The sequence below is a fragment of the Trypanosoma theileri genome (genome assembly GCF_002087225.1).
Source record: "Trypanosoma theileri isolate Edinburgh chromosome Unknown TM35_Tth_3_V1, whole genome shotgun sequence".
NCBI lineage: Eukaryota > Euglenozoa > Kinetoplastea > Trypanosomatida > Trypanosomatidae > Trypanosoma > Trypanosoma theileri.
In genome coordinates, this window is record NW_021639845.1 from 939,257 (window position 1) to 950,416 (window position 11,160).

At 37.9% G+C, this 11,160-nt stretch overlaps 5 protein-coding genes across 5 annotated transcripts; all 5 read left to right on the forward strand.

Annotated features, from left to right (window-relative positions):
• Nucleotides 1-16: 16 nt before the first annotated feature.
• TM35_000034560 (protein kinase A catalytic subunit) lies at nt 17-1,030 on the forward strand (the record flags this gene model as incomplete). Its single annotated transcript, XM_029022223.1, has 1 exon — nt 17-1,030. The coding sequence occupies one exon, from the start codon at nt 17-19 to the stop codon at nt 1,028-1,030; it is 1,014 nt and encodes a 337-aa protein (XP_028886769.1).
• Nucleotides 1,031-3,235: 2,205 nt separating this feature from the next.
• On the forward strand, nt 3,236-5,092 carry TM35_000034570 (phosphodiesterase; the record flags this gene model as incomplete). Its single annotated transcript, XM_029022224.1, has 1 exon — nt 3,236-5,092. One exon carries the CDS (start codon nt 3,236-3,238, stop codon nt 5,090-5,092), a length of 1,857 nt encoding a protein of 618 aa, XP_028886770.1.
• Nucleotides 5,093-5,590: 498 nt separating this feature from the next.
• TM35_000034580 (26S proteasome non-ATPase regulatory subunit 10) lies at nt 5,591-6,553 on the forward strand (the record flags this gene model as incomplete). Its single annotated transcript, XM_029022225.1, has 1 exon — nt 5,591-6,553. One exon carries the CDS (start codon nt 5,591-5,593, stop codon nt 6,551-6,553), a length of 963 nt encoding a protein of 320 aa, XP_028886771.1.
• Nucleotides 6,554-7,082: 529 nt separating this feature from the next.
• On the forward strand, nt 7,083-9,554 carry TM35_000034590 (methyltransferase; the record flags this gene model as incomplete). The annotated part of the gene is made up of 1 exon (XM_029022226.1): nt 7,083-9,554. One exon carries the CDS (start codon nt 7,083-7,085, stop codon nt 9,552-9,554), a length of 2,472 nt encoding a protein of 823 aa, XP_028886772.1.
• A 402-nt stretch (nt 9,555-9,956) lies between these two features.
• On the forward strand, nt 9,957-10,895 carry TM35_000034600 (AN1-type zinc finger protein 2B; the record flags this gene model as incomplete). Its single annotated transcript, XM_029022227.1, has 1 exon — nt 9,957-10,895. One exon carries the CDS (start codon nt 9,957-9,959, stop codon nt 10,893-10,895), a length of 939 nt encoding a protein of 312 aa, XP_028886773.1.
• Nucleotides 10,896-11,160: the final 265 nt, after the last annotated feature.

Sequence of the window (11,160 nt, forward strand, 5' to 3'; positions counted from 1 at the left end):
TGTGTTTGTCTATCAAATGAACCACAGTGGACCCATAACAAGGGAGGAGGTTGCCGGATGGAAGCTACAAGATTTAGAAATGGGAGAGACAATAGGTACTGGCACTTTTGGCCGTGTTCGTTTATGCAAACATAAAGGTACTGGTCGATATTTGGCATTGAAAATTCTTAAAAAACAAGAAATTCTACGTATGAAGCAGGTTGATCACATTTTGGCTGAATCAAGTATTTTACAAGAAGTTAATCATCCTTTTATTGTAAACATGCTTAAGGGTTTTATGGATGATGATCGTTTGTACATTCTTCTTGAATATGTGGTAGGCGGAGAACTTTTTTCACACCTGCGGAAAGCGGGAAAGTTTCCAAATGATGTGGCAAAATTTTATTCCGCAGAAGTAGTTTTGGCGTTTGAATACCTTCACAGCTGTAATATTGTATACCGCGACCTAAAACCAGAAAATTTGCTTTTGGATGCCCAAGGAAATATAAAAATTACTGATTTTGGGTTTGCGAAGCGTGTGAATGAGCGTACCTTTACGCTGTGCGGCACGCCAGAGTATCTTGCCCCTGAAGTTATTCAAAGTAAAGGGCACAACAAGGCTGTGGATTGGTGGGCACTTGGTATTTTACTCTATGAGATGCTGGTTGGTTATCCTCCCTTCTTTGATGAGAGCCCTTTTAAAATCTATGAAAAGATTCTGGAAGGTAAATTGCAATTTCCCCGCTGGGTGGAGTTAAGGGCGCGGGATCTTATTAAAAATCTTCTTGCGCTTGACCCAACAAAACGATTGGGCTCACTCAAACGTGGGGCACAGGACGTGAAGCGGCATAAATTCTACAGTGGTGTAGATTGGGATGTGGTGCTGGAGAAGAAGGTGCCGCCGCCCATTCCTGTACGTCTCACCAAAGACGGCGACACCCGTTACTTTGACCGCTATCCAGAGAGTCCACACCACCCACTGCAACCCCTAACAGCACCACAGCAAGATGTATTTGCAGGGTTTTGTGACGGAGAGTACACAAAAGTGTAGTATTTCTTTAAATAAATAAACAGAGAATATGCACTGGGATGCCAGGTATGTATATGGCTAAAGAAAAAAAAAAAAAAAAAGAAAATACGAAAAAAAAAAAAACGAAAGAAAAAAAGAAGAAAACATCGAAAAACAGAAAGTAAAAAAAAAAAAAGCAAAAACAAAATAAATGGTGATGTGCACTTCACGGATGTATTGAGAAAAGGAACAAGTGGAGATGAGACGGTCTGGTACAGTTCGGTGGTGTAGAAGTACGACGGCAAATGCTCAGAGGTAGATCTTAACGGTGGTTTGGTTTTGTTTTCATTCTTTTTTTTCTTTTGTTAATATCTCTTGTTTTTTTTTTTTTTGCTTTCTGGACAGTTTCTCACTGAATTTGTTATTCCTTTTTTCTTTTTCTTCCCTCCTGAAAAAAAAAAAAAAAAGCCTTCGGGGAAGAAATTTCCTTGCGTTTTGGACTGCGATGCAAAACGTGCAGTGAGGAAATTCAGAAAAGATAAAACATAAAAAAAGAAAATACGCGAAGAAATCGGCATTTTGTGATATAATGTTAGAAGCTTTACAGGTTAAAAAAAAAGGAAAAAAAAAAGAGGGGTTAAGACCTCATTGGAATAAGTAAAGGGAATGCGAGGAGAAAGGAACGAAAGAAAAGGGAAAAAAAAGAAAGGAAATGTAGAAAGGGAAAAGGCCAAAGTGTAGTTTATGAGTCCCTTGTTGCTTCTTTGATCTTGATTACTGCCATTTTTTTTTTTTTTTTGTTCTTGAGTTTTTTTTTTTTTTTTTTTATATACTGGGCATACCTGCAAAAAACCGTAAAGAATAAGACTAACTGAAATATACATATGCAACATATATACCCCTGTATGCATTTATACGCATATATAATTATATGTTTATATAAAAATTTGACCCACAGAACAATGTAGATAGAGAATAGATAACTGATAAAGAATAGCTACAAACCTGCAATGCTGTTCATAACAAGAACGAAAAAATACAATGTAAACGAAGGGCGAATATATAAGAAATAAATGGATTAAACTACACATTTGCTTCTTTTTTCTTATATCTGATCGTAGTTGCTGTTTTTGAAAATAGCGTGGAAACTTTCCTTGCATGATTTTGATGGCTTGGATGTTCTGTTGCTTGATTCTTCCTCAATAGTATGATCTCTCTCTCTCTCTCTCCCTACCCTCCTTCCCCCCTTGTGTTTCTATTTTTGTGCTGGTGTGATGAATTTTAGGTGTGCTTGTGTGCGTGGTACGATGACAGAGTATGGGTGCATGAGGTTTATTTCCCTTTTGACACTTTCTCTCTTCATTTTTTTTTTTTAATTTATTTTTCTTTTCTCCGCACTTGTAGTTGCCTCGGTATACACATGTGTATGTGTGTGTGTTTGTCATTTCTCGATTCTGGGGTACATGAAGACAGCGAGATGAGAAATATTTTAGATCAACGTATTTCCTGGAATTAAGTCAAGACAAACACATTCACAGACACCTCTTTTTTTCTTCTTTTCTTTCTTAGTTTTTGTTGTTTTTTGTTTTTGTTGTTGTTTTTTTCTCCCCCCCCCCCTGTTTTCTGTTATCTTCTTCTTCTTTTAGGAGTGTACCACACTGTAGCGTGGGAGAGCCAATAATATAGGTGTGGGTCTCACACTCCCGCCAAGTATATATATATATATATATATATATATATTTATGAGAGGGAGATGGAAGAGAGAGGGAACAAAACATTACATGGAACGAAAGAAAGAGGGTGAAGACACCACCACTACTACCACTGACTTATTATTTGCATCATCAAAGAAGAAACAAAATATGCACCTCTTCTCATTCACTCATTTTTTTTTTTATCTCGTTTTTCTTATACGGATATATTTTCTTTTATCTTTTTGTTTATCTTTTGTTTCTCTGGTGTGGGAAGTTAATCCTTGCTGTATTGCCGTTCTCTCTTTTTTTTCCGTTTTCTTCTTCTTATATTGTTTGCACTTCTGTACGCAAACAAACAGAGAGAAAAGTGCCTTTTTTAGTTCAAGAAGGAACAAGGTATTAAAGTGAAGAGTAAAAGAGTTAATAGACTGTCTTCCTCTCTTTCTCTCTCACTAAAACAAAAGAAAAAAGGCTGAAACAAAAAAAAAAAAAAAAACGGGGATAAATAAAAAGAACCCCTAACATCACATATTGGCGAGTATTGACATTGAGTATGTTGGCAGAATTACATCATTGTCCAAGTTTATTTGCCATGGCCGATGATAAATCGTCGGTCAGGGCTGGAATGGATAGTGAGGCTGAACGATTCAGTATATCCGTAGTGACAGCTGATGGGTCCTCTTATCAAGAGGAGTATGATGATGAGTCCCTTTCCAGAATTAAGGCTTCACTCGGAGAACATGTTAGTTGGTCACGTTTCTTCGACATCATTCGGGAATCATTTTATCAAGGCCACGTGAGTCTTCAAACTTTAACAGAATCTTCTGTGAAGGTATTATGTTGCACATCAGGCGGTGAAGAAAAAGAATGCCAAATATCTTTCACAGTAAAAAAATCATCTGAAGATGTGTTACCAGTGATTGTCAAGAATCTGGTGGATCTTTACACTATTCATTGTTATCCAAGGGATAAAGAGAAACGATTAGGAGAGTTAGCAGAAGAGGCAGAACAGGCTAAAATACAATGTGAACAACTCGAAGAAGAGATACAAGTATTACAAGAGAACAATACACGAAAGAGACTTCAAGATGTTGTTAATGCAATGCGATTAGATCAAATGAAAACGGAACTTGAAAAATTGGAAAACGATAAGAGTGCAATTCTTTCTACAGATTCTGGTGAAAACAATATGAACAAGGTTATTAACGGTATGGAAAAAGAAATTTCCGGAATAGAACGTATACGAAAACCGTTAGGAGATAAAGAGTGTAAAGATTATGATCCTATTCTCTTGCGTCTTATAAAGAGTCGTTGGACAACTATAGAGAAAGAAGGTCCAAACCCATCGTATAAACGGGTTATTGTTCCCTTTTCTTCTTCAGAACTTGCAAAAGAAACTGAAAACTTTACTGATAAACGACGGGAAATTGTATGGAAAGCATTGGATAAAATAGATGAATGGGACTATAACATCTTTGATGTTCAATCAGCTATGACTGGAGATGATTTTGAGTCATTACAAGATCAACCAAATGGAGGTTCCCTCTTTATAACCATGTATGCATTACTAGTTAGATACGATTTTTTATCTAAGTTTAATATGGATGAGCAGATTGCTTTAAATTGGATTAGCAATGTTGAAGCTGGATATCATGGTAATCCTTATCATAACTCTATGCATGCAGCAGATGTTTTACACGTCACACATTACATATTAAGTAAAGGTGGAATGGCAAGTCGATGTGAATTATCTGATAGACAGGTATTTGCAGCTCTATTTGCTTCAGCTATTCATGACTATAATCATCCTGGTGTAAATAATAATTTTCACATTAAAACACAATCATACAATGCAACTCTTTACAATGACCGTAGTGTATTGGAAAATATGCATGTTGCTAGCGTCTTTGAATTGATGAAAAATCCGCGTTTTGATATCCTTGCTTGTTTTTCTGCAGATAATCGTCGAGATATACGAGAAACTGTCATTGAAATGGTTCTTGCTACAGATATGAGTTTACACGAAAAATATGTAACACAGTTTAAACGTCGCTTAGGTGAACATGCCACCTTTACAGAACGTGAAGATCAAAACCTCGCTTTATCTATAGCATTAAAAATGGCTGATATCTCAAATTGTGGAAGACCATTAGATATTTATCTTAAATGGAGTGCAAAAGTCTCAGACGAGTTTTATATGCAAGGAGATCGAGAGCGTAACTTGGGAATGTCATGTAGTCCATTTATGGATCGTATGCAACCGGCTCTTGCAAAAGGACAAATTGCCTTTATGAGCTACATTATCATACCTTTTTTTGAAATGGTTGCAGGACTAGTTCCTAATATGCGTATTGCTGTAGAGTGTGCTGAAGTCTGTAAGGCTTATTGGATGCAACCTGGGAATGAATAGAGTTTCTCTTGGTATGAAGGTGGAAACTAGAAGCAAGAGGTAAATGGAAAGGGTGTAGCTATTTTAAACTAAGGAAAGAAAAAAAAAAAAAAAAAAAAAAAAACGAAAAACACCCCATTAACATTACCTTTTCTCTGAATGTATAGTGAACATTTGTATCTTTTTTTTTTTTCTATGGCACATATCATTATAATTGTTGTTTTATTTATGATAATATTCTTATATACGAAGGTGGGCGATCCTTTGATGGCTAACCATCTTTGTTTTTTTTTTTTATATATATACTCTAAAAAAGGGAGAGAAAACAAACGTCAAAATATTATTCCTCATACTTTCATTTTTCTTTTCTTTTTTTACTTTTTTATCCCTTTTTCCTCTTTTTCTTTCTTCTTTTTCTTTTTGCTGTTCTGCGTGAAATATACTTCTCTTCTTCTTTTCCTCTCTCTCTTATTAATCTTATTCTCCTGTAAAAATACATATTGCATAGAACGAGTTCACATGAGCAATCACCTTTCAGAGCTATGCAAAGGCACGGAGGTGGGGCCCATTGAGGAGAGTCTCCGGCGGATTTTCCCATCGGCCCTCTCGGCTGACGACAACGACGGTACTAATAGCACGAACAACAATGACAATGAAGTGAATCATGATAATGAAGAGGAAGGCGGTGTTGATAAAAAGAGTAGCAGTGATGAGACTAGTGGCACTCACGCGCAGATGCGTCGTGTCTTCCGCAGCATTTGGAGCCACCGCGACGGTGATGGCCGCACGGCGCTGCATTGGGCCGTCGCGGTGCGGAACTTCCCGTTGGCGCAGACACTCCTGCGGGGCCCGCACTTTGCCCTCGCCTGCAGTGAAGACACGGAGGGCGTCTCTCCCTTCGCCACGGCCTGCATGGTCGGCGCCCCGGAGTCGTTTCTCGCGGAACTCCTCGCGGCGTCGGCGGAGCAGCGAATGTGGAAGTTGGCGCAGGAGAAGAACGAGAATGAGAATGAGAATGAGAAAAAGAACGGAGATGGTGCGCCTGAGGCTCTGACGAGTACTGGCAATGAGGCTGTTACCGATAGTATAGATCTGCACAAGGTGGCAATTGCTGATCAACCGGATAGTCACGGTAATACACCACTTCTTTATGCCGCTGGGCGGGGGAATCTTGCTCTGGTGCGTTATTTGTTACAACTTGGGGCGTCTATTGATCATCAAAACAAACGGGGACAGTCAGCGCTCCATCGCGCCGCTAACCGTGGATCACTTGATCTAGTAGAAGAACTTATAGCGTCAAGTAAGAAGAAACATAACAGTGCGGAACATCGTCGATGGATGAATCTTCAAGACTACCGTGGCGATACAGCTTTATTTTACGCCTCAATGGATAATAATGAAGAATTGGGACGCTACCTCTTGAGACACGGTGCTGATCGTGACATCCGGAACAAGGATGGAAAAGAGTTTTGGGAAGTGTAAAACCCACCTTTTTTTTTTTCTTTCCCTGTTTGTTTTTTTTATACTAATCCAACGGACAGGTGATTGAAGGAGAAGACTGAAAAAGTAAAAAAAAAAGTGGGGGAGGAGAAAAACAAAAACAAAAACAATCACCAAAAGCTGTGGTGTGGATGTCCTTAGTGTGTTTTGCTTAATTTATTTCTTGTTTCAAGCTATATATACGTTGTATGTGAGCGTCCCTTTATCTAGCTTTCTATTTCTCTATGATTTTCTCACTCTCTCTCAGACACACACATACACAAACACTCTCTGCATATATATATATATATATATATATATATATATATATANTATATATATATATATATATATATATGTCTCTCTTTTTATACTGTTTGAATTCCATTTTCTTTTTATTACCTTCTTTTTTTTAAAGTGTAGGAAAAGAAGGGAAAGGAGAGAGTCGTCTCTATACTTCATATTAAGAGGATTAAGAAAAAAAAAAAAAAAGATCACAAAGAAAAGGAAAGAGAGAGAGAAGGAAGGAGGAATGAAATCTCGTGAACGGCGTCGTAAGCGGGAACGTGAGTGCATGTCACCTGTTCTCTTGGCTCTTATCGCTCGCATCTCCCCACGTGATGACCCTTCGGCACCGCTACGTTATTTGAAGACTTTTGCAACGTCTCAGTCAGCTCAAGGCAACGATGATAAAGTGAGAGAAAATAATAATAATAATAATAATAATAATAATAATAATAATAATAATAATAATAATAATAATAATAATAATAATGAGGATGTTTTTGTTATTGCCGGTGAGGGGCTAAAACGTCTTTGTACGGAACTTGGGGAGGGTGTATGTAGCAAGGACCTTTTGTCTATTGTTCGCCGTGTGCCCCGTAGTCAGTCAACGGAGTGGAGCATTGATGTTACTGAAATGTGTTTCGCCATTGGTCAAGCTATGGCTCCAGTTAATGTACATGAACGTCGGCGAAATGTTGGAAGTACGGCACCTATTGATGAAAGTGCCCCACTACTAAGATATTATAAAGGTGATCGTTTCGCCGATCTTATTAGGTGTAACAATTCTGAAGTTGCAGAAGAAGAATGGAAACAGTTTGTTAAATGCCTTTCTTCTCCACTTCCAATGACATTGCGTGTTCACCGAAGCGAGACCGTATTACAATATATTGCTAATCAATTCTTGCAGCATGACACAAAGTTGCGTGAAGTTTTGCAACCTGTTTCACCTTTTTTGCCTTCTTGTAGTGGTCTTTATGGATGTTCACATTCTGCTTACCACGCAGATCCTCGATTAGAGTATATTTGTCGAACTCTTCATGCAGCAAGCGCGGTGTCTTTTCAAGAAGCTGTATCTACTCTTCCAGTTATCGTTGCAGGTATTTCTCCGAATCACACAGTACTTGATATGTGTGCAGCTCCAGGAAGTAAAACACTTCAAGCACTTGATGAAATGTTGAAATATGGATGGTCTAAATCAGGTGTTACACAAGGGGTACTTGTAGTAAATGAAAAAGATCGTGTAAAGGCTACTCAAATTCTCCCAGCTCGTTTAAAAAAATATCATGCTCCTAACGCAATATGTATGCGATGTGATGCTGTTCAATGGCCTCGATTATTTTTTCCATCTAGTAATAAAGAAAGTTCTTTTACTGAGAAACGATTTGATCGTATTATTTGTGATGTTCCATGTAGTGGTGATGGTACATTGCGTAAAGAACCAGCGTCTGCAAGTTCTTGGAGTTCTGGATACGTTAAATCACTTGTCTCTACACAGAAAGCATTACTACGACGTGGTTTGGATTTACTAAAAGAGGATGGTATTCTTGTATATAGTACCTGTAGTTTAAATCCAAAAGAAGATGAAGAGGTTGTTTGTGCAGGATTAGAACTTTTTGGAGATGCGGTAGAACTTATTGATGTGAACGATATTTTAAAAAAGTATGGAGCAGTACTTCGATCTTCTGGTGGTATTATTTCACCTAATGTAGATCAGTTACAATCAGGAAAGATTCCAGAAACTTACGATGCTCAAAAAGTTTTACGAGTATTACCTCATCATGATAATACAGGAGGTTTTTTTATCGCTGCTTTTCGTAAACGATCAATGCCAGATTGGGCTCCACCTTTAAGGTTACAAGAGAAACTTAATCAATGGACAAAGGGTAAACTCTGGGCACCTGTAGGTAAGGAAGATTCAGTATGGAAAAATATTTCAGATTTTTACCATTTTGATATCAATTCAAGTGATGATTTTTATTACTTTACTAATGAGAAACAGGAAACTGAAAATTCAACAATAGAGCGTGGTCTTGTCCCAGTTTATCACTTAAATCCGAATGGAAGCCCTTGTCGACGAATAGTTCTAGTAACTATCGCTGCTGCACGTATGCTTTTTGAAACCCGACCTTATAAAGGTCCTGGTGTAGAGATTGTTTCTGTTGGTGTTCGTGCCTTTGAAGCATATGATGGAAACTATCTGGCAGATGCACCGTGTCGTTGGCGGGCTGTAGTGGAATCTGCATCTTATCTTGCTCCACTCATGCGAGCGCGGAAGATGATAGTAGATGCCACACAACACCCGGATTTATTACATGAATTACTTTTAAAAGGGTCCGTGCGGTTACAGGATCACTGGCGTGTACTTTTACACCAGGCTCCTGAGGCTGCAACTGGAACCTCAGAAGTTGAGGTGTCCGACAATGCAACAAATAGCAATACACCTTTTTTTGTTCGTACCCCTGGTCAGCTTAGTGATATTCTCACTTCAACTGAGTGGAAGGAACCATCTAGCGAAGAATTTCAGAAGATTTTAAATGAAAATGTTGTCGTTGGGGGTGTTCTTCTTGGTCTTGTGGGCGGTAAACTGGCAGGTTGTGAAAGTCCGTGGTGGCTTAGTGCAACCCTTAGTTGTACAAAGCTTGAATTGGCCGTTGACGCTTCGTTGCGTGCATTTGGCCTTCTCGCATTTTTGGGTGTTGATTCAAATAAGATGTCTTAGTCCATATATTACTTGGATTTTATGAATAAAGAAGAAGATGAAAAGAAAAAAAAAAAAAAAGAATGAAGTAATAATTATTTTGTGATTCTATCAGTTTTTTTATTATTATTTCTTTATTTATCTCGTACTTTTTTTTTTTTTTTATCTTGTAAGGCGATTAAATCAGAGTACCAATTTCTCTGTAAAGAAATATACATATATGATATGTTGCATGGCCTTCTTTTTTCATTTTAACACATTCATCTCTATCTGTTGCCTCTTAATGATAAAGTAATAATAATAATAATAATAATAATAATAATAATAATAATCACCACTTCTTTTTTTTTTCTTTTAAAAATATTTTTTATTATGCTTTTTATTATTATTATTATTTCATAGTTGTAGGCGTCGTTATTCACCATGCAGGTTGGTATTCAGGACGATGAGTCAAAACGTTGTATGTTCTCTGGGTGTTCACAGGTAGATTATCTCGCTACACGTTGTACTTACTGCGGTGGTATTTACTGTTGTGATCATACTCCAGCAAATGCTCATAACTGCCGAATCTTTAATTCAAAGTCCTTAACATGTCCTCTTTGTGGAACTAATGTACCCTTGGAATATAATAATCAGAGACCAGATGAGGCGGTTTCGCGGCATATGGACCGTGGTTGTCGCCCTCTTCAGCCTCAGAGAAATACCAAAGAACGATTGAATTATTGCTCTTACGCTAATTGCACAAAGAATGAACATGCTTCTATTATTTGTGAGGATTGTAAGAATATGTATTGCATTGAACACCGTGCACCAGCACGTCACCATTGTCGAGCCATCCGGATTTCACCGGCTCTCTCTTCTGTGAAGGAATCTTCATCTGCTGGTACATCTTCACAAGTTGCGACTTCCCCTTCTGCTTCTTCACCATCACGAGGTGTTCCCCGTAATACACCTAGTACAGCATTTGGCAAAAAGACGGAAGACTCTGTTACACCGTTAATTTTATTCGCCAGTGAATTTGCTGTTGTTCCATTTTTTATGCACTTCTCTCGTTTGATTGTAGTTGGTCGTTTAGTGGATCTTGCCCTCGCTCAGGCATCTCTAGATAGTTCTAAGGTATCCAAGGCGAAAGGACCGTGGGTACCTCACGTACTGCAGCGACACAGTGATTCTTCAAGTGGATTGTCAGTCTTTACACCACGTTTATCAGCCACACTTAAGGAGGCTGGTGTGGTGGATGGGGTTATGGTATATATTGGAACGCAAGAGGTATTACCCAAGGAAGTTCTCGAAGCACTTACCAAGCGGCCAGAAATGAGGCGACGAAAAAGTTCTAAAGACGGCAATTGTAGTCTTATGTAACTTAACAAAAAAGAAAAAAAAGAAAGATTTTTTTTTTTTTTTTTTGTTTGTAGTGTGATTATGTCGTTCAATGAAGGAAAGAGAAAAGCGAATTGGAGAGGAATTTTAACGTGCCAGTTGTTAAGTGTTTCCACTAGCAATAGGGTGCGATTATTTTATTTTTTTCTTCCTCTGCGCATGTTTTTTCTTCTTGAATGTTGGAGAGAATGACATTTTTTTTTTTTTTCTCTTTTCTGGATGTTTTTTTTTTTTTTTTTTTTTTTTT